The 24,118-nt window shown below is 37.4% G+C and overlaps 1 protein-coding gene across 3 annotated transcripts in view; it reads right to left on the bottom strand.

The window, feature by feature from the left end:
• LOC121075679 (centromere protein P) overlaps positions 1-24,118 on the bottom strand; it is a 138,826-nt gene that overhangs the window by 447 nt on the left and 114,261 nt on the right. For all 3 annotated transcript variants that reach the window (XM_040569189.1, XM_040569190.1, XM_040569191.1), the window contains 2 exons: positions 2,055-2,134; positions 215-306 (listed from right to left, as the gene is read on the bottom strand). In XM_040569189.1, coding sequence (XP_040425123.1) covers positions 215-306; positions 2,055-2,134 — 172 coding nt within the window. The remainder of the gene's footprint in view (positions 1-214; positions 307-2,054; positions 2,135-24,118) is intronic.

Raw genomic sequence — 24,118 nt, 5'->3', positions numbered from 1 at the left:
GTTATCTGCTGTCTAAAAGAAGACACTTTTTTTGCAAGCCCCTTTAAAGTAAATATGCAGGAGGTGAAGCTCATCTGTTTGCTAGATTTGGATTTGTTGGTCTGGCTGGGCTCTGCAAGATATATTTTATCTAAACAGATGCTGGGCAAAGAAAGGGATAGGCATTCTCCTTAAAAGTTCAGAAATGGTCTGTCTCTGCAGAGAATGATGTTACCTTGCTCTGGTACTTTAGTCAGAAGGTCCAGGACAGGTGTAGTTCTCCCTTCTTCATCTATATGTATCTTCCAGACAATCATTAATTCAAACCTGTATCATATCCAGAGAACACTTAGTTGTTAACTGGGCAACTGTCTTAGTTTCTTAAAAGCAGAAAAAGTATGGGATTCAGGAGGTTCACGCTCATTGTGCTCTTAAACAAAATTCATGTCAGGTAACGAAACTTACAGATCTTTGTATTTAGGAATCAGAAAAATTTAGATTTTTGAACCAAGGAAAATTGGTAATTTGTTGACAAGGGATGGTTATTACTTCATTTCCTGGTACATTCAACGTTTAAACTTCAAGAGGATTTTTTCCCCTAGTTCTTGGTTTTGTCTCTTACAAATTTTAAGTTTACAGAGCAGTGGTAAAAGGAGTATGGTATGCAAGAAAGAGAAGATTTCTCTGCAACCTGTGGTCTAATACTGTGCTAGATAGAGCATGAAAACAAAATCATTTCAGAAGAAATGTTTGCATAAACAGAGTGATATTCTGGGCTTGCAATAAGATCCACCCCTACAGAGTTTATGGCCCTTTTAGAATAATACACAGAGATAAATACAGCCAAGGCCTAGATCCCTGTGTCCCTAGACCCTCCCATTATTCCAAGAGTGTTTCTGGTGTTCTGCCTTATTTCCAGCTTTGGCAGTGGGACAAGATCACTATACTGTAATAAAAGTGAACAGTTAGACAGTTGGCAGGCTAAGAGTTTTTCTAGTGGAATATACAGAGATCAGTCTAAAACATTAGTGGTACCTTTGCTGCTTTGAAACAACCCATCTGCATTACTGCATTTGCTACATGAAACTTCAAAGGTTTTTTCCTTTAAAATTATTTAAAAATCCAAACCTGACAGAACATGTCAAGCAGGAAGCCCAAATAAACCTGGCAGAGTAATAATAATAAATGACATTGAAATGGTCACCTCTATCTAACTGATTTCCTTATAAAACAATGGAAGAATATAACTGCAACTGTTTTCAGCAAAATGGTAAGTGATTTTCTTTACTTTCTTTAATGGAAAGAAGAACAAAGAACTATGCTTTGCTTCAGTGATTTCTGATCGTTGCACCTCCTCCCACAGAAAAAAAGTAAGAGCTGTAAGCACTGGGTGTGACAGGCTGCACGCAGGCCTTCGCACTAGCAGGGATGAGCTCTTTTGTTCGGGCCAAGGGGCAGAAACTGCTGATTTATCTGACACAAGCAATTTGCCAGCAGCCCACTCGGCCACATTAAGGGGGCTGTCGGCCTCAGGATCTGTCCTCTGCCCATTGCTCTGGTAATGTAATTCAGAAAGAAAACCAAGATGGAGCAAATGCAGTTGAACCTGATATGTTTTCTGGTGCAGGAGAGGAAGGTTGCGTCCCGCGTTCCTGAATTTTGAATTTCAATTCTTCATTGTAATATGAGCTTCCAAAACCAAGATATTATTATTTATTATTAGTAGTATTTTTTTTCTTAAAATGTAACAGTGGACACACAAGGTAGCAATGCGATTTGACTTATCTAAGAAGGCAACGTGGAAACAGCCTGTACATGTACTACTTCTTTTTTTCTCTCTCACTGTTTTCAATGTGTCATTATAACCCTAAAATGTAACAGGCATCAGCTAATCTCTGTGTTTAAGAAGTTCTACAAAGCAAAGAATAACTTAATTTTCAAGGAGAACTATTAGAGATTATCACTGTGCATTTTGCGATCCTTTATCTACAAAAATCACCCCACAGTATTAAGTAAAATTTGTCCCTTTTTCTTAAAAACAATGCAAACAAAATCCCATTTATGTATTGCCTTACCCTGAGAGTTTAGGATTCCTTAGAATTATGTAATCTCCCAGTTGTCCTTCTGGAAGGGCTACAATGTCAGGATATTTGGCCTGTGAATAAACAGATTCAAAAGGGTATAAATTAGGTCACAAAAATCATAGTAGACAAAGAGGCTTCTAGCTAGTAATGTCCCATTGCAAGGGACTTTAATATACTGCCACTATTAACTTATGTATTTAATAGTTAGAAGTAACAATAGTAATTGTTAAAAATTCTGATGTTTGTATTTTTTTAAAGTATCATTCATATGATATCAACAGACATTTAATTTGGTAACCTCACAATAAAAACAGGATCATGCATGAGCAAACAGGTCTGAGAAGTCCTAGTGCAAGACGTAGGAAAGTGTGAAATAACATTTTAAACTAAGTTCTGTTAATTTGGTTTAATAACACATTATAATACATCGCTGTTTCACAAAAAATCCACAAACCAAACCTCTGTGATTTAGTTAAATCTTACTGTATGATACTCTCGATATTCCTTTTGAGAAACAGAATTGGCAAGCTCAATATAAAGGCAATGAGATGCTAAAGTAACCACTTCTCAAAATCTAATGGGACAGCAGAAAACTACAGAAGACATAAAACGATTGACTGCTGTTAAACAGCCACTTTACCGGGAATTTGAGCTATCTACAATTACTGCAGTGTGCTAAGATGGATCACAGCAGTCATTCCATTACTGTTTTGTTACTGCATTTAATATTTTGCAGTCTTCAATATGAATATCTTGAATTACCCAAAACACATGCTTTTAAATAGTCTTAGCAAAAGTTATGTACAAGAAAAACCCAAATAGTAGCTATGTGTGCATCTTTCAGATATTAGGCAGTATGTAAGATGACAATTTACTCAAAGAATAAGAGGAGCTCCATATGCATCAAAATACTGAGAACAAACACTTAATTACTGTATCCTGCAGGAACATGCTGTTGCAAAAAAAAAGGGAAAAAAAGACTCAGCTTGTTATGTTGAGGACTTTAACACTCTACTTGCTTGTACTGTCTTATGTACTTGATACTAACCCGTGTTCCAAAACCCGCACTTTATATGAAGTGTGAAAAGACTGTCAGTCTAAGTCATTCTGCAGAGCTCAGAGGGCAAGTGGTATGTCTGATGGAAAAGGAGCAGGAGAGCTCATCTTGAAAGGCGCTGGAGAAAATGAGTTAGGTTTTATAGGATTACACCTCATCTGGCGTACTGAAATTGCTACCAGATGTGAACTTGCTCTGTTGTAGGAATTTATGACAAACTGAAGGGGGGTTGTGCAGAATGCCAAATGACATAAAACACATGGAATTTGCCAATTTAAGTTTTTAGAGTATCTAGTACTGTAATTATTATGGGGATAAAGACCACGATGCACTCTGAGAACAAAGATGTATAAAAGGCAACAAAGTGCATAGTAGTTACAGCACAAAAACGACACTGGCCTAACAACACAATGATTTTTTTCAGCTTCATTCCCTGTGGAATTATGCTCCTCTGATGCCAAAAGTTTTTCAGGCTTTCCTTCTCAATAAGGAATATCAAAGAGATGGGCTATGTGCCTTTGTTTGTCTGGCATTGAGGGTCTCAGAATCTAGGAGTCTCTTTAGTTCCAGGTTGCAAACCCTAAAAATTATGACTGCTTGTATCTGCTGAACTCAACTCTTAAGTTCCTCGTTTACAAGAGATCTCAAGTACAGCATAGCTAAGTACTGAGTCACGCTTAATCTTCATCCGCCCATACTGAGACCTTTGGGAATCACAACAGAAAACAGATTAGAGAAACTAGGTAAGAGTTCCCATTTTCAAAATGCAGAATGCACCCATTGCTTGTTTGGAGGTGAGCTCCCATGCAGCTGCCATAATTGGTGCTTTTACCCCCAACTAGTGGGTGGTATTTTTTGTACGGAAACCAGAGGTATCTCAAGGAGATCACAAAATACACGACTTTCCTCCCTTGTACATGGGAGCGACTGCTTTGTTGAGTTTTGCACACAGGAAGCAGTTGTTCTGTGCCTTACTAAATGCAAGAGTTTTGGCAATTAGTCTGAAGGCTGTGAGAATCTGATCTTGTGTGTCATTCACAGGGTTTGGGATAAAATCCAGCTTCTTAGCAGGAAAGATCCTATCTTAGCAATCCATCAAACACCCAAAAAAGCCAAAACAGAAATACCCACATCTCTTTTCAGGCACATTACATTCTAAAACTGAAGGGTTTGGAGCAGCACGAGGCAGTGCCTCACCCAGAGCTAGGCAAGGATGTGCTCCTCTCCCTGGCCGACTCCTCAGCATGAGGATGCGGCAGAAGCAGCAAGTCAAGCTACAGCATCCGAGGGTAAGCGAGCAATGTTAAACGCTGACCATTTGAGAGCCAGGAAACAGTATCACCATCTGCCTTTCCTGCGCCATGTGTAAAATGTAATGACTATGGCTCAGGTGAAACGTGTGCATCTGGCACAAGCACGGAAAAGTCAGGCAGAGAGTAGGCAAAAGCTGCCATAGTCCTTACATGACCACACTTCAAAATACACTCTGTAGGTACTGGGTTTTCCCCTCATATTCTCTTCTGTGTAGCTGCCAGTTTTCTAGGTTTTCCCCTGGGGATAAGGAAAGCCAAGCAATAACTGGAGAAACAGAATGACCTGATCCACTGGCGGGTCTCTTGGGAAGTAACTCCTAGGGAATCTCACAAGCTGGACAGAGGACAACTGAAGATGTCACGTCAAGTACTGTGATACCAGATGGGAAAGATCAGCTACCACTGCATTAAACAAAAACTGACTTCAATCACAAAGTATCTTTCCTCAGATGACTTTTAAATGTCAGTTCATGATCAAACCCCAAAGCCCATGCTATTATTATTTTGGACGGAAATAGTTTTTCCAGATCCTTCAGGAGTCCAAGTAGGGATCCTATGGGAACTTTTTTGTCAGAAGACAAAAATAACAGAAATAGCCTCGAATCATGAAGGGACTCATCATGATTGAATACATGATCTTCACTTGCTCCCATGGCAGATTTTACACAGACACGTGCACACACACACAGGGCAATCTGAGTGAATAAACTTCTCGTATGTGTTTTTAATCAAAACACATTATTCTTCAACTATTTAAATCTGCATTGCAATTTTCTGCATACTAGAGCTTTTCTAAGAATGATATTTAAAAATATTCAGCTTGCCATCTAAAAGCTGGCAAATTTCCTTCTAGACCATTCACCAAGAACACACAGTGCTCTGCTCTTAGATGGAACAAGAGTTCACACTGCTACTAATTTTGAGTTCCGTAAGAAGTACTGTACATAAAGACTGCTAAGTAAGTCATGCTACCAGGAATCCGTCTGTAATCGTAAGCTACTTCCAACTTTATCAAAAATGCTACACTTTGGCTCTGATACAGGGAAGTTTATGTTTGTTTAGCTCAACTGCACATCATCCGATGAAGTAATACACATCCTGGTAGCATCAAGGCCTTTACTAATATCAATATAAATTCAGGAATTCAAACACAAGTTATTTGCAAAAAAATGATGAAAGTTCTAGCTACTGTAGAATACCAATAACAACATGATTACATTTCAGAAGCATTAAACATTCAAGCCCACAGTAACCAGTCTGCTAACCAATGCAAAAATTCAGGTCAATCCCTTAACAACAAGCAGCCACCAAACATAGGACATCCTGGGGTAGGACATCCCAGGGTACTGGCTCCACATGCTCCTGATGAGATGGTCTGACCTAAAAGTAGCTCTGTCTCCAACAGCCTCATTCTCTGGTTTTAACACAGCCTAATTACTGAACTACAATAGTCTAACTCAAGTAATGCAAAGGGAATCCCAGAATCCCAGGGCAGCTGAGGCTGGCAGGACCCCTGGAGGTCGCCTGGTCCAACCCTCTGCTCCAGCACAGGATGCCCAGCCCCATGCCCAGGCGGCTTTTGGGGATCTCCAAGGAGGAGCCCTCAGCACCTCAGGGCAGCCTGTGCCAGGACTCCGGCACCTGCCCAGCACAGACATGCTGCCTGAGATCATTTTAACATTCCCATTATCGAGATCTGCAGATCCCTAAAAGCAGCAATCACCACATGACAAAAGTGCAGCAAGCACATTTTTGGAAATTATTTTGCATTTCTACTTTTACTAAGTCCTGTGCTAGCAAGGTAATTACAGTTCCATTTATGAGATCTGCTCTTACAGTTTATCTGTTCTTTTGCATATTGATAGAGTATTTGGTGCTAACCTCACCAATAATTCTTATTCTCAAGTCAAAAACTACGTTGTTATAAACCGAAAATTGCATACACACTTTCAATAGATTTTCTTTCTAGAAATGTAATTTTAGTCACTTGGAGTAGTTTCATTTTTAGATATTGGATAATACATTTATTAATGCATTTCAATTAACTGAAAGATGTTACTCTGCAAGACAGCTGTCACCAACATGAATATAGAACAAAGATTTATCCTTGCATTTTTTTGAGACTTCTTTTGAAATGAAAATCAACTCTACCTAAATATAGTCTCCTCGAAGCTTTTTGAGGACTGAAAGATGGCCTAAAAAGCAATGTTTCTCCAGTAATTTTTGTGTGTGTTCATATCCAGAACACGCAGGAATATGCTACCCTGTACAACCTTGCTGAATACAGTTACCAGCAGGTCAGGTGCTGGTTTTCTCAAGTGGCCTCTAGCACTACCCAAAACCAATGGTTCAGCTCCACCTTCTGCAGTCTTGTCTAATTATACGGTAATTCCACGAGAGATAAGACTCCATTTACAGCCTCTTCTCATGCCGAGATCATGCTTAAAATTTTAAAAGACCTTTTAAAAACTGATAACACAATAAATTCTATTCATTCTCATCCTTTTTTATCTATTGGATTAATAACATTGATGGTATGGGGAGGGCTGTGTATGCTTAAATTATATTTTCCTATTGGCCTCTTGGTCAAAATGAGATTCCAGAACTGTCAGAGTTAAGTAACAGTCACAGAAACATGAGGAAAACAGGACTGCTGAGGCCTCAGCACCACCCAAAGGATTGGAAAAAATTGTGGTCACAATAGGATGTTCTAACGACAGGATGCTAGAAAGGGGCGTACTGTTAGCTTCTGCATCACCGCTTCACATGGTGGAGACAAAGACAGTTTGGTTCATTCCTGAAATGACAATGTTCTAAATTAATATCAATTATTTAAATCAGAGGAAATATGGCAATCTTTTCAGGAAGTAAACAATGTATTTAAGAAAGTCTCAGTTAAAGCATAAATCTACAAACATTACTAGCACATCAGAGCACATCAACTTTCATCAAATCATCATCACATATTTAGGAAGATGGCAGCATGCTTTTATTTTTGGATAAGCATAAATATCAATTTGTAGCAACTGGGATACGTATCAAATTATAGCTATGAAAATTAGTTGTACTACTGCATGAGAATACCTGACAAAAGCTGTTTTTTAAACAATAAAATGTGGATGATAGAATTAGAAAAGGGAAAGAAGGACAGAATTGAAGACTTCGGTACAAAAAAAGCCTCAAGAAGCTTGAGCTCCTACAAACACAACCAACATAACTGGGTTGAACAAGGTAAGGAGACCTAAAGCTGGAAAGCACCAAGATCTGTACTATAAGCTATTGACCTGTGTAACCTGGGGTCCTCAAAATAAAAATGTGTTTTAAATGCAGTTCAACAAAGGTTAAATTGCATTTGTTAAAAGCCTTATGATCAATCAAGGTGTTAGGGATAGCAGTGTAGGCATGGAGATAGTATTTCATTAAAACTCTGATTAAAAGCAAAATCAGTTTGTGAAAAAACAGTATTAATTTTTTAAGCAGCTATTAGAAAAGTTTTTACTACTTTCTAGCTGCTTCTAAGACCCAGTTCTTAGAAAAATAACCCAACATGTATCGTGTGTTTTTGCATGCTGTATCTATATGGATATAAAGATATATAGATATATAATAAAGATATAATTTCTACACTGAGGACTGCCTAAATTGCTTTACAAGGGCTAGAATTATGTTATCTTCAACTATTTAAAGAATGGTACATTGAAAGTTTAAAGCATAAAGGACCTCAAAAGTCATGACAGGGTCTCATTTTGTGCAATTAAGGGAACTGAAACCAAGACAATGCACTCTTCCCCTTCACCTAAATTACACAGCATAAAAGCACTGTTTGCAAAAGGGATTTATGAAACTGCACCACTCACAATTATGTCTCAGAATAAACACAGCTCCTATCTAAGTAAACATTTTCCTTGACTAGAACAGTCCTGCTGGCAATCTGTAAATTACACAAACCCCAAGTGTGCTCAGAACCAACGACCAACTCTACAAAAAAGACACACACAAGGAAAAAGTAGTTTTGTCTACGTAACCGTCATATAACGTCTTGCACAGCGACCAGTTTGCTTCACGTAAAGCTAAAACCACAAGTGATGCAGGAATAGCACTACAAATGCCACACTTGACAGGGAAAATCTTTGCCCAAAAAGTTTACCAAGATTTCCTTACAAGCTCAGGATAAGCCTGGATTCCTCCAGTAGCATGTATATGTACAGCTGGTTGCTTTGAATGGAAATTGCTCTGTATCCACCTAATTGCAGGTCTTTTGTTTCCAGCGGACTGGAGTTAGTTGCAGATCACTTAATTAAGCGTGACTCATACAGCATACCTCAACACCTTGAGGTCAGGTCAATGCCTTAAAATAGTACCCAATACCTGGTACCTGGGAGGAAGTCTTTTCTCATCACCAGCCCAACGCCTCTGTAGCAGCAGCAAATTGACAAAGAAGTTTCTTTATTATTTTTTTTTTTTATCCTTCAGTTGATTACAGCTTCACCTTTTTCAGCCACCACTCTATTTCCGTTGCCCTTTATTTTCCTTTTGCACATTTCCATAACGTTATTTTTCATACTTTATTCAACCATGATTTCTGCAGTATATGGCTCAGTTTGTCACTGTTCCCCTCAAAATGAAAAGCAGATTCCCTTCCAAAAATTGTACTGTTCCCTTGTAATTTTACTCATTTTTCTGTACTGTTTTTGGCCAGTAGAGAAGTCTGAGGGACTGAAGTCAGCTGAATTCTTCTTCTCATTGCCTGAATAAAGACTACAGAGGCTGGTACATGTATAGCACACACTTACTGCTAATACGTGTATGTATATACATACATTACAAAGGTGCACTGACAGTCTAATAACCACAATGTGCCACCTGATTGAAGGTGAAAGTAATGCAGTACTTTCTGCTTGGTAAAACAAGCTGCTGTGGCGTATATAACAAGAAGCATCTGTCAGCTACTCATCTACCCCCTCTTGAGAAAATGGAGGCAGCGAAAGACCTTTCTTTTAACATCCCAAGCACCTCAGTATAGCACGTACACATTTCTTGATATAACTGTATTAATTTTAACATACTGTTTGCATTTTCATAACTGTACCTAGGCTGCATACCTACGGAAGAACTAAACCTGCATTACCTACACCCACGCACACATACTGCTGTGCATCTTATAAAGCATTTCCTTTCAATACCACTTTGTCATATGGTAACCACATGGTTATTTGCAACCTAATTACAGGAGACTAGGAATAAATTAAATACATACTAGAGGTCTATTTATTTATTTTTTAATGTGAGGAAAAACAATTAAAATGAAACCTCTAAAAGAACAGGAAGAGGTACACAATAAACAGTGAACACAGAAGTTGCAAATGTTTTTTCTTTTCTTTTTTTTCTTGGTGGGGAAGCAATGAACCTTATATGCATTATTTCCCTTTACAATTGTTGAGGCAAGGGATTTCCTCTAGTTTATGAAAAATTATACTCCTGAGCAATGATGAGTGCACATTTACAAAACAACATTTCTAAAGTAACAGCACCAAGGCAGTGGCACTTTATTCCTTTATTCCTTGTCTTTTTTTCTATAGTAAATGGGCAAACTGGAAATGAGAGCACACTTCTCTAGAACAGAAAAGACTTGCAGAGGCTTGCTTGCTCTGCCTTCAGAGCCTTTGCATTCCCACACCAGACAGCCCGCACTACCCCTAGGCTCCAACTGAGCATCACCTCTTGATGCTGCTGCTCTCCTGGACACCTGCTGGGAACACTCAAGACTGCGGTGGGCCATAGGCAAGAGAATAGAAAGGAGTCTGGAAACCATGAATGCTCCTGCTGCTACTGGGTAACCTGCAGTGCAATCCAGCCAGACGTGTCCTCTGGAACTGCCTGGATGTTGCGTGTCTCACAAAAGCCTGTACTACTCCTGGAAACCAGTCTGCCAGACCTGCCAATTGGTGCAAGAATATACACAGAACAGGCTTGCCATCTGCCTCTTGGGGACAGTACGTTCCCTGTTGTTTATTCTTGTATCAGCTACTACTGACAGTCCACTTAAACTGAAGAAAAATAACCCCTTTTTTTTTCTCCTGAATTAAAAGCTTTAGGGCTTATTTGTTATTTTATTTAACTTTTAACATAAACTATCTTAATACTAAGCTGTCTGTAGAGCCATTTTCTGGGTAGTCATCTGCACAGCTGAATCCAGGACACAGGAATTGATGCGTCTGTTGCAGCAGAGCATTAACCGTGCACCTGGACATTTTTTTTTTTCAGTGGCATTCTACCATCAGCCAATGGAGCTCAGCAGTTCTATCCTTCCTCCACAAATTTACTGACATATGTTTTTTTTTATCTTCTATTTTGAAACCCCTGCCCTACAACTCTGTGATTAAGTATTATTCAACACATCTTGATGATAAACGTAATATAAAAAGCACTGTATGGAAATCAGCAGATATGTCTAATTTAGTAAGAGATACTAAGAAGTCAAAGACAGTATGGAGACCAAAAAGATTATGAGAAAGGAAAAATGATACCGTATTACAAAACAGTGTGAAGAACAAAAATCTGGGAAGAAATAATCGTGAGTCAGGAACAAAGGCATTTTTAGGAGAGAAATTAAGCTAAGTTTATGTTTTCTTCCCTTACAACAGAAGCAAGTTACTTTACAGATCTTTAAATATTTTCCTTTATGGAAGATGCTGAAAGATTCTCTCTAAGCCTTTTTGATGGCTTAATTAAAGGGTCAAGGATTGCACAAAGCAACGTAGATTCGACATACCACAGAAATGTTGATTATCAAGTGTGACCCATCTTGCTTTTGTGCAGTTTACATTATCAGGCTTGTCCAGACAGCACATTTAAAACATAATATAAATAAAAACATCTGAATTTAGTTAATGTCTTGGCTTTAAAGCTGTGTGAGTTCCCCCCCCCCCCCAAGTACCATGGTGAATTTTAAAAAACAGTCATAGGACACAACCCAAACCATCTAGTTCCTCTAAGTAAGCTCAGCATTAGGCATTTACCTTCTTCAAAGTATGACTAAAAGTTTTCAGACAAGTTATTCAGCTTATGTTCGTTATTTACTATTGCAGTTATTTCAGCTTGACTGTGGGGCAGGTAGAGGATGGAAGTACATGGTTAAGGACAAGAGGCAGTCTTCAACTACTGTTGATCAATAAAACTCCATTCATTTCTACTATTAAAAGAAGAGTTGCACATTGGAACAGTAACTGGAGTTCTTTGAGATACGTTATCCCTGTTAAGATAATGTACATGCCTCTGAGATGAGAGAATTGTTTCCTTGACTTCATTAGCCATTGAATCAGTTCATGTAACTAGCTGGTAATTATCATAAATATAACATACTCAAAATACACATGACCAATTGCTGTGCAGCACCAACTAAAAGAAAGAAGGATGGCTCAAAGAACAGAACAGAATAAAGTAGTCTAATAAACTTCAGTCAGTATTAGTTCTTAAGACTGACTGCCAATGTATAGACCAAATATAGGAAAGTAATTTGGTGTCTTGTTCAAACAAAGCTTAGAGAAGGGCCTTTCAGAAAGAGTCTGAAGAGTTATTTACTTCTTTGTGGGCAAACACTTGTCTTAGCTAGTAAAGATGTTTATGCCCACAGATCTACTTGGAATCACTTTTCATTTCTCAATGAAGGATATAAACTGTTTAAGAGGTCAATCTCTTGTCACTTATAGCAAACCTTCCAACAGCAGAGAGGACTTGGGTAAATTAGGAGCCATCAAATCTGCTTGTACTATCACCTCCATGTCCTAAGATATATTAAGTAGTAGCTGTACTGTTGTATTGGTTTTACAAAGACCCGATACAACAGTAATCTTTACTGGACACCAGTGATAAAGGTGCAATCTGTGTTTCTACAGAAGCAAATAATTCTTGCATGAGCTGCACTTAAATAAAAATATAATTATTTTTTATATAATAAGTTCTACAGACTTGTATCAGTGTCCACAGCATAATTCCCTACTGTATATATTACAATACCTCTCATTAATCTAGCTAGCATAAGGACCAGATTAATGCTTAAACACATGCAGATATGTAGGTAAAATCTATTCTCATGTCAGTCAGTGTTTATTTTCATTCAATACAATTCAATACCATTGTGTTATATTACTATTATTCCTGGACATCACAAAAAGGTTTAACATCTGCATTAGGTGAAAAATGAAGCTTTCTATAAAAACATATGCTCAAATCTTTGTCACAAAGCATTCTCCCTTAATTGCTCTATCAAGCATTACGTTTATGGCAGTCTCAACAAAATTTTGCCACCTGGTAGCTTTTATTTGTCTGGTTATTAATGACTCTCAGTTGCCTTAACTGTTCTGCGTATGTGAAATTAAATAGTAATAGGAAATGCTAATGTGCCTGTTGCTATCAACAATACCAGGAGCCACTTCAGTTGAAAAGACTTCTAAAACTTTATATACTCTGAGTTCCTTTCTCATAAATTCCAAACATAGTTCTTTAAGTATAGCTGTCCAAAGCATCACATTTCAGTTTATCAACACATTCTTAGCATAAACAAGAGCGAAATGGGAAATATTCTTGAGAAGACACAAGTAGCTACAAGAAGAGATTTATGGTACTCAAAAAACCATTTAGTATTTTGTAATTGATGTATGCGTAAGGGTATAATGCAGCCAATCCACTGATAAATAACAGACTAGTAAAGAATGGTCAACTATCCTCAAACTTTGATCTGCTAAACACTTCAAAGAGAAAGCAGCAAAAACCAGAATAACATCATCATAAGAAGGAACTATAATTACATTGAAATTCTGTAACACCATTTACTCTGCAGCTTCATAATATACCTTAGACTAAACCTCTCAGAACAAGGATGATTTGCACTCTAATATTTGTCTATTGTCAAGTGCAAAAGAATGTTTAGGGCAGTGATGATAATTCCTTAGTATACCTACTACGAGAAATCACATGCAGTTGCCAGACAAATGTGTTATGCTCCACCTTATTTGGTTTTTAACTGCCAAAGCTGCAGTCACCAAGAATGCCCTTGATGCGTGTGTAAATATTTGTTTTATTGCTAGGTGCTGCTATGATACAAAGAAGTAATAGTAATACTAACACTAGCTGCCAGTGTAATTCATTCACATTCAGTACAACTCTGAGGCATTTTTTATTCGAACAGAAATGCCTGGCATTGCAGAAACATCTCAAACAACCACTGGTAACAATAAATTTTGTTCTTGTAGAAGTCAAGTTAAAAGAAAATTGGCTAGCCTTACAGCTTAACTTTCACTTTGTTCTTCTTCTGTTTTGTTCTTGTTTTGTATCTCTACGGAAGTAACACAAACATTCATGCATATAAACCTAGCGTATGTTTAAAGCTTCTTTTTCTCAGATGTATAATTCAGTTCTCATGATTACTAACAGGATTTGTCCTAACTCAACACCATAAAGCTGTGGAATAATGTGTGTCGTCAGCGTGGGTACAGGAGCACCAGTCTCAGCCACACTGAGATTTTACACAGAGGTACCCGAGGAAGCACAAGCAGCCTTCACGCCCTCTATTCCTCATCTGCACTCATCCCAAATTCCTCTGCAAGCTCTCCCCACCGCCACCGACTGCCTTGCAGACGGAGCAGTGGCAAAGTGCCACTGACTGGCCTGCGGCCCTCAGAGACTTCAGCCAAAACGGTCCCAAGCCTGGATTTCAGAGTGACCTCAGGACTGCTGGCGTTCAGCGGGCATTGCAGAAGGGCTATGCTATTAATGCCCAGCATATAGCAAGGCATGGCTTGAATTCAACTAATTCATGTTTGGCAATTCTATAATCATCTGGGTTACTAACAAAGTCAGTTTAGGAAGGTACAACTGATTCCAACCAAAGAATGGCTTCAAGATGCACCAGGGGAGGTTCAGGTTGGAAGTTAGGAGACATTTCTTCTCAGAAAGAGCAGTCAGCCATTGGGACGGGTTGCCCAGGGAGGTGGTGGAGTCACCGTCCCTGGGGGTGTTCAAGGAAAGGTTGGACGTGGTGCTTAGGGACATGGTTTAGTGGGTGACAGTGGTAGTAGGGGACCAGATGATCAGAAGGTCTGATCATCGGACCAGTTGGACCAGATGATCTTGAAGGTCTTTTCTAACCTTAATGAATCTGTGGTTCTATGTCGGGGATATTTATTTCTCTTTTTGCTTTAGTAGATATTAATTAGCAAGTGATTGAAAGGGGCATGCCTTTGACGTGATGGCATACACAAAACTGCTAATTGCATAAGCATAGAAAAATAAATATGAATGATTATTAGTTATGTTAATAAATACCATATACTAATGGTACTCAAAATTTGAAGTTTCCACACAAAGTGAGAGCAATATTTAAGAAAATAATATTTTGTCATACCATTTCAATATAAGCAACAGTGCAGACATTACCATTATTCTAATTTAAGTAACAATTAATGACTCTATGATTATTTGAGGAATATTAACAGGACAAACAGTATAAAGTCATATGAGAAGCACCAAATTTCTATGTTTCATATTATTTTATGTAGATGGAGATGAAGAAAAAGTAGGAGAGATGCAACAATAAGCAAGAGAAAATAAAAGGAGAAGGGGTAAAAAAAAAAAGAAATAGGGAAAAAGGGACAAGTACAAGTGAGCAAAGAAAAATATTAAGAAGTCAGGAAGTGATTGACAGGTGAGTAAAAAAAGTTCAAGATAAAGGAAATTAAAGCAATGACCAAAAGGAAGATTTTGCATTCCTAGAATTTAAACATAGTTACTCCCAGCTTGTATAAAAAGATCAGGATATAACAGGCTACATTTCCAAAACCAAGCAGAATCTCACACCAGGAACTGTAAGGTATACACAGCTAATCTGATTGTTAGGAAAAAATTGAGAAGAAGGGTAGCACTACAATGTTATTTTTAAAAGTAGTTCTGGATTACTTCTTTATTCATTTTTCCCCTGTAAGAAAGACCTTTGGATGACTCTTCCACAACACACTGAGAACTAACATTTGAGGCCTCCAACATACTCTTCATCTTTCTTTGGCTTTTTTTTTTTTCCCCCTCTCTGTTTTGGAATCAGCTATTGCATTAACATTTACTTGCAGCTGTCCCTGCCAGAGCAGAAGTAGCACATTCTAGTATATATACATATTTATTCCTCTTAGAAATAATTCAGATGATAGCTGGACAGCTCTTAAAACTCCAGAATTTTATTTCTCATTTCTAACATGTCCCGTTGCCTTATGAATTTTGAATTACTGTATCTCTAAAAATTCTAACCTTATTAACTCACAGGATCTTTCCTGCTAATGTCTGAGACAAAGAAGTTGTGACACTCAGTTAACAAACTACTCACTATGAATGTACCACGTAAAATCTTGCAACTCTCAATCATAACCAGCAAAGACTTCTGACAAAATCAGTTTATTCTACCTTGTACAATACACACGGTGTAATACAAGTAGAGAAATATAGAAAACCTAGCAAATAAAGAATTAGACATTAACACTTTTTCCTAAATATAGTATAAAAATCCCAAACAGATAATCCTTTTAACTGTCTTCTAAGCCGCTTTAACACCTACATAATATGTAGAGAAAAATGCCTTTTCCAATGAGTCAGTTGCACAGCTGTTAGAATATTCTACCTTTTACCTAGAATATTCTACCTTTCTAGGTAGAAATATTCTAGAATATTTACCTAGAATATTCTACCTTTTAATTCATTTTCACTGCTACTATTAGTCACACTGATTTTATTTACATTCAGCCCTGGATACAATTATATATTTGTTTGTTAGATAGCTATACTTTGAGGATGTTAGTCACTATTTCCACTTGTCTAACTTGATTATTGAAAATTTAAGTTCATGCACGCTTGCAGAACAAACCAAATGCTACCCTTGTTCTAAAACTTTGTAGAGCTATCCTGTTGGGAACAGTATTTGAGTATTTGAGAAACCTCAGCCAAGGTTTTGCCTTGGCTGAGTGAGAGCTGCTGCTCTAGCCACTAAACAAGAGGTAGCTCTGCTCAGTCTTCCCCTCACTGAAATATGAGTAAAAAATAAAGAAAACTTATCAAGATTTTAATTGGTTTAGAATTATTTAAAAATATACAATACTAAGGTGCTACTGGGACTTTGTAGGACTCAGTGGCTTAAGAAATTTTCAGTGAGAACTTTACAGTGTCATGGAAAAAAAGTAAATCCAAATCAAACATCCTGCACTCCCAAAAACTCCCAAACTCTCTGAAGATATGGCTAAAACAACAAAAAAATGATTTTAAACTATGGGACTGTTCAAAGAGCTGCTAGGCTGATGAATTGTGAGCTAAAATATGGTTTGCTTTAAGCAAAGCTGTTTAATACTTATTAATTAAAAAATAACGTTAACACTACTGCAAGTTACTGATTTATTTTATGGAACAGCTTCGAATTAGCTTTAGTGAACTCAATCTTTTAAAAATTCTCTCATCAAAAAAAAAGGGAAAAGCATTTCAGACCCAGGCAGTTAAAACGACACCAGTTACCATGCAATCTATGTGCTTTTAACCTGTGCTGAAACTGCCTGTGCTGCCACTGTTGCTATTTGAGCTAGACAGTTAAAGCTAGCATGAGCACATCGACACATTCTGCAAGTTGTTTTGCCACAGTGCTGTAAACTCAATCTGGTATCATTTAAGTAAATTCACACAACAGAAATACTTTCATAAGAAACTATAAAATGATTTTTTTTCTTTCATTCAAATATGCCAAAGTGCTGCTAAAAGGTAAGAATGCTATATACAGTCTACATCTATGTCTACTAAAAACAAACTAAACTCTCCAAACTGAAACTAAATCTGCCAGATTAAAACACATATAAAGAAAAGGGTCCAGAAAGATCATTAATTTCACTGAAAACATTAAATAAAATTTCCGAGTATTACTCCAAGTGGTTACTGTAGGTATTTTGACACTTGAGCTGAAATAAAGGGTTCTTCACATATAGAATATCCATCAACTGCCTCCTTCCACACTCATTAATTTTACTCCACAATAACTACATTAATATAAACAAAATTACTTATAATTTAAACCTGTAGGTGATGGAGTAAAATCTTACTTCCTCCTTGTTTTCCCAGACCAGTAAACAAGGTTAGTAATGTATCTTTGTTCCAGATGTGGTGCATCATAATTGGGCAATCATTATTCTCGGAGGCAAACAATTTGCACAAACTCTCTTGCTCCCATATTCATGACACATGGATAATTGTGCCATATTATAATTACAAGTAATAAAATAACAAGGTGGGATAACGTCCGTTTGGTCTGCTATGTGTAGAATATGTTTCCAAGGTCTTCAAAATTCTCAGCAGAAGCTGAGGAAAACATCAGCTATGTGAAACAGCTCACACATGAAAAAAATATTGTTTGGTGTTTGACTTGAAGCAAAACTTCATGTAAGCCAACCTCCACAACATTTATAAAATTCACCAATTTTTGAAAAAGCAAAAAACGTATCACATAACAACCACATAGATTGGAACTGATAAGACAGTAGTGGCTGGGCTGACTGTGTATAAGAAAACCCTGAGAAGCTCCCGAGCAAGTCACAGCTCAGCATGCACCTTCAGTACCGAATGGCCCCGTGTCACTCAGCACCTTCAAGGGCTGCCCCAGCACACACCAGTGCAGCTCACCCAGGCTTCCAGGTCTGAGAGGAAGTCAGACCAGTGGTGCAGGTCTGTATAGAGGGCATAGCATGCCAGTCTTAAAAATAAGACTATAAAATAAGGCTGCCGAGTCATTAAAAGCTACTTAAGAGCATATAGGATGATTCAAACCACACTTCCTTCAGTTTTCCCGGGAGAAGGTGTCTTACTCCTTGTTTAGGGTCAACAGAAGTAACTTGTTTCAGCTGGTTTCTGGTGGAACAGTTATTTATGTTTTTCCGTTTCTGTTTTAAAATACAGTTTCACAGGGATAGCTTAAGCTCTGCCTGTCCCCCCTGCCTTCCTCCATTTTCTCTCCAGCAGCTAGCTACTGCCCCCAGCTCAGCCAGAACTGCTTGGGCAGCTGCCGCATATCAACCCGAAAGCAAAATGAATGAAAAAAATGAATTTATTCTCTCATTCTGACTAATGGCCCAGCCTCAAAACCAGTAGCAGCAAAACAATCTGGAGACAGTGCAACGGAGCACTCAAGCAGGAATGAATAATGTTGCCACTGAAGATTTCATCTCCTGACACTGACTATTTCAGGCGAACAGCTGCTGGGAATGAGCAAGCAGGAAGAAAGTGGAGTTTGAGTGCTTCTTAAAACACTAGTGCACTGAAACTGGCTAGCGGCAAATGCTATTAGGTCAAAGCTCTGCTCAGTGTCCGTATCAAACAGCTCCCTAACCGGGGGTACCAAAAGACAGAACACCTTTATGATGGAAGGAGCTCTGGGTAAAACAAAAGTGCCTGCTGCCTCTATGAAATGTAGGCTTGTCTAAGCTGCCATGGAGACATTGCAATGTTTGGATAAGACATTAACAGAAAACCTTTGATGTTCCTTCTACTGCGATTACACATTTCAGTTCTGAACTGGTTGAACTGAAAAGAATTTGCCATTTTTTTGAAAGAAAAACCCCTAACTGTGCAAGCAATCGTGCACAAGACACTTGTAAGACCTAGGTGAGGTTTGTAGCCTCAGCAGATGGGATGTGTTGCCACAGCAGTTATCCTTATTACCTTCGGTCATGAAAGAAATTTCAGAAATAGATTCAGAAAGTATCTCAGAAATAACTCTACTTCTTCAGTCATTTGATGAGTGTTCCAGATAACCAAGGAAAAGGAATGCAAAGAATTTACTGCAAAGAATGGACAGAAATTACAGTAAAAAAGGTCAACTGAGCCTTACTGAGTCTTGAAAAGTCTCAGTGTCTTTCTGAGCTTTGAGAAAACCCAAGACTAATGTTCGTTTCAATGAGACGTATTTCTACATAACACAAACACGTCCATCCAGAACAACATATTCTGTTGAAATTGTTGATTTTGTTTGTTTTTAGCACTTCCCTGATCAAACTTTTCTTCAAGAGGACATGAGGGAAAATGTGCTGGAGTGTCAGGAAGTAGGCAGCTCCCGTTTTGCACTGGTGGGCCCAGGACTGCTAGCCAGATCATAAAGCAAACATAAAGAAGTACTTCACAGGGTGTTTTCAACTTACAGACAATTCTGAATTTTGTTCAGTGTGGAATTATAGAACTCCAGGAATGCCGTAATCATTACAAATACCGATGGAGTATTAAAATTATATTAAAAAAAAAAGTTAGATATACACACACATACATACATCTATGCCTTCCACTTTCCCCCTTTAATCTCTCACTGGTAGCTCACCACAGAATTGTTGTACAAGTAATTTTTGCCATTTTCTGCTAGTTAACCCAAACAAATCATTCAGTTCCACTATTTGTAATGGGGAAAACATGAATCAACAGGCAGTGACAACTACTTTTTAGATTTAAAAGGAAACCGCAAGCAAACTTCATTATTTTCCTCAGCGTCTTTTTGTACCAGCTGCCAACAAATCCTTCTTTTTAACTAAAAAGCTTCAAAATATTTGTGTCACCAGTTTACATCTCCTTCCTGAGCCAGTGGCACAGTGGAGAGGCATCCTGTTACTACTTTCTAGTTACCATTAAAAACAACAAATGTGAAATGTCTCTGGCAACAAACAACAGCGATAAACAAAGCCTGCCTCAGGAACCCAACAATCTGTCTACCAGGTGAAAGCTCAAACCATTTTTATCTGTAAGATCATATTTTTTTTAAATCTCACTTCTGATACAATTTAGAATGGCAATAGTATACAAAATAAGTTTATTAAAAAAACCATGCTCACTTTTTAGAGAAGTATCCGGTGTTCTATACCAACGCTTTCTCTGCCATTTTGCCTATAAGAGGAAAGTGTAACCAAGGTTGACCAAGCAAATGGAAAGCAAACGGTGGCTTTGAAAAGGGCAGACAAATAGGGAAAGGACATTACAATAATTATATATTAATATTTTAATGATTTCTAAACAATCTATTTTCAATATTTACACACAGATAAACAGACTCCTATATTTTTGTTTTAGTTCAATGATTATTTCAATGGCTTGGGAGAAATGTTGTCGCTTCTGTTCTGGGTATGATAGGGATAGCTACTGAAGCAAAAGGAAATGTATATAAGAAGCAATGGCAGGATATGAATGAAAACCCCATAGGCTTATGTCTGTCTGCCAGAAATTTAACAACTGTTTTTGTTGCTATGACCTTCGAGATCCTATTTTGAACCATTCTGAATTCTTCATTCAGCGCTTCCAGCAGAAAAGGCGGCCAACAATCTTTATGAAAGAAATAAACAGAAAAAAAATCTCTTAAATAGGAGGTATTTCTGAGCAATAAGAACTGAAAGGAGAACTTCAAACTTATCAGAACGATACTGGTAATATGATGGGTTTTACCAGAACAAAAAAGCTTACAGTGTCTGAAAATTTTAGGGCAATGTCTTTGATTTAGATTTACATTCCCATAACCAAATGGGCACTTGCGAAAACCAAGATCCAAGACTGAGGATTTATAGGAATACAAAAACATTTGTATACACACGCTTCTGTTCATACAAAGTTTGAGTACAGCAGAGATCAGAGATAATAATATACGAACTATGGCAAGGATAACAAATAATTTACTTCATCTTTTCTGTTTGTGCTTCAAAATATGATTATCTTAGTAAAAAGTGAGAAACCTTGCAATTACATTGATAAGTAACAATACTCGATACCGGCAAATGAAAAAAACCCAAATCCAAGCTCCTTGTGCTATTTCAAATGCACAGAAGACATGCTCAATGCTAAGCTGAATGTTTTGGAAATCTACAAGTCCTCAAATAGCTAAAATATAATTGTCCAATACACAAGGATGTGTCAACATCTGAACCTGAAAAATAATGTGGTACTAGTTGAAAGGAAAGAGAGAAGTACAGTTAAAATCTTTTACGTTTGCTACAAGACATATTTGTTTTAAGGACATATTATTAAAACTAGGTGGACAACGTCCATTGGGACACCACAGAGAATAGGCTTCGGGCAATGAAATAATCACAATTTCTTCACTGATGCACATAGTTACAGGCAGTAGATAAAACACACTGACTTCAAATTTCAGTTGGCTGCTTCTCTTACATGCTGTTGGTACCTAAATGCATCTTCTTACATTACTAAAAATACTCATTAGAAAGCAGGCAACTTAAGTTGAATGAGTGTAATTAGTAAAACCGACCAGACCTACAAAATACTCGATAAGGAACAGCAAACAGGAATGGACAAAACCAGCCAGTTACAATACAATCTGCATTTAGGAAAAAACTCAAGCAAAGCACAAGGTGAGGTATTATGTGCACTCCTTAACACCAGTAAAAATGTCTTTGCCAGATACAAGAAAGGTTTACAGGTTACTTCCATATCTCTGTTCACTGGCACTTCATTTATAAAGTGAAAAAACATACCTCAAACTAAAAACGGTGCTGTGGTATTGAACGTAAAGATAACAGATTGAGGAGGTTAGTACTAATGAATTAATATCATACATATTCCATTCACTTTAGTGGAAAATTGGAATTGCGGTGCAATTGCAGTTGAAAAGCAATGTGTGTACGTGTGGTTTTTTTTTTTTTTTTTTTTTTAAATGTAAAAAGATCCTGGCTACACGTATCTCATATTGCACATTTAGGTTTATTCCCACCCTAAAGTCCTCAGTGCATTTTGTAATGTAGAGTCAACATTTTTAAATGCAAGAAAAATCTGTTTTTAATGTCCCTTAAAGGTTTCCCAACAACATTTTTTCCTTCTCCTATGTTTTTTTCCTTAAGCATATTGGTGACCACTGATTACAAAAAAGAATGCAGTAACTGCTATAGGTTTTAGAAATGCAGTGTACTGCCAATCCCAAATTCCCCTTCTCATGTTCTGTGCTGACTTTAGCAGTTACAAATTTACTTTTTTCCCATTGCTATTTTTTCCAGCTATAAACTTGTGTGTTTTATTAAAAAAAAAACAAAAAAAAAAACACATCAGTAAGTCCAAAGATTAGTATTCCATCTTTGTCTCTGATCAAAACCAGCCCCCAACTGCAAAGATTCATCATGAAAACCAAGAGCAAAGCAATTTTAAAAAAATCATTGCGTTCTTTTACTGAAAGTTTTTAAAAACGCTGCTATAGTTTTTGGTACTGTCTCCTTTCTTTCAAATTCCTGAACTAAACAAAAACAACTCTAAATTCCTGAATGTGGATGTGTTATTTGACTCACCAAAATAATATTTTTCATCAGTGTTTTGAGAATAAATTTGATAATGGATCCAACTTCAACAGAACCCTTCTCTATATAACACAGTAAACCAGGAGGCATAATGAAGCATGTATTAGTGACAATATGCAAGAAACCCATTGAGCACTGAGCTGATACTTTCTTTTGCAAGCCCAATTTAAAGAACAGGGTGGAAAACAATAATACCAAGGCAGTCATAACAACCTGGGAGGTGCTTCACCTGAAGCTTAGACAGTTAGAGGAAGGACACCACTGGCACATTCATCACGACTTGAAGAAAAATGCTCAGGAGCTTAGTATGTGAATAATAGGTGACTAATGGATGCCTTCGGTAAAGGAACTGAAGTCTAGAAAACGAGAAAAAAGCATGTATGCGAAAAGAAACAGCAAACTGTCCTAACAAATTAAGGAGATTAAGAATAGCTGAAATTGTGACAGACGCACTCCCTATAACATGACATACTAAGCAAGGAAGAATAGGTCTTGCTCTGTTGTAAAAAACAAAAACAAACAAACAAACAAACCCCTTCTCTTTGGTACTGGAAAAGCACAGTCATGCAGAAACATGGACTTTCCAAAACTTGTATGTGATATTTCTCAAAATAATTGCAGAAAGCAGAAAATTCCACAGCTTGATGTTCTGCAAGAAACGTCATGTCATTCCTTTAATCCAGTTCAACAAAACATTAATATGTAGCATAAGATACATCATTACCTAAGTAAAAGATAAATCATTACCTAAATACAAATGCATACAAAATACTCTCAGGCAATTCTGAAATAACTTTAAAATAAAATATAAATATAGACATGTTACAAATAACAGTATTTATTTTTACAGGGGGGATGGGGAGGCTTGTTTAAAAAAAAAAAAAGGAAAAGGAAAGAAAAAAATAAAAATCTGTATGTGTACTCCACATGCAAGTCCCACAAAAGCTCAAATGCTTGTAACCCTTAACAACACAGGCCTATCGTTGGGGGCTTTTTTGTACGAATTACAACAATTTACTTCAAAAATAAGAAAGTTCCAATGCTGTCAACTTACACAATTTCTATCTTTTTAGTCAGCGTTTTCTCTGTTTTTGCTCCGACTCTAGAAACATAAAAATGCTCTCCAAAACTTGTAGTGCATGGCTGCTGTATACGTTGTCTGAATAATCGTAGCTTGGCAACTCATTGCTAGCCGGGACTCAGCCCTGTGAGCAACCCTAACGAAGACCTACTTTGAGAGACCTCCGAGCCAACAGCACTCAGCCAACACAGTCGGCATGAAAACACACTGCCTTTTCTTTAATCTTGTTTTGAATACAAGGAATAAGAGAATCAAATATTATA

Source organism: Cygnus olor, chromosome 10 (assembly GCF_009769625.2).
Source record: "Cygnus olor isolate bCygOlo1 chromosome 10, bCygOlo1.pri.v2, whole genome shotgun sequence".
NCBI classification, from domain to species: Eukaryota; Metazoa; Chordata; class Aves; order Anseriformes; family Anatidae; genus Cygnus; species Cygnus olor.
The sequence above is the reverse complement of the archived record's forward strand: the minus strand, read 5'-3'. Positions and strand labels throughout refer to the sequence as shown.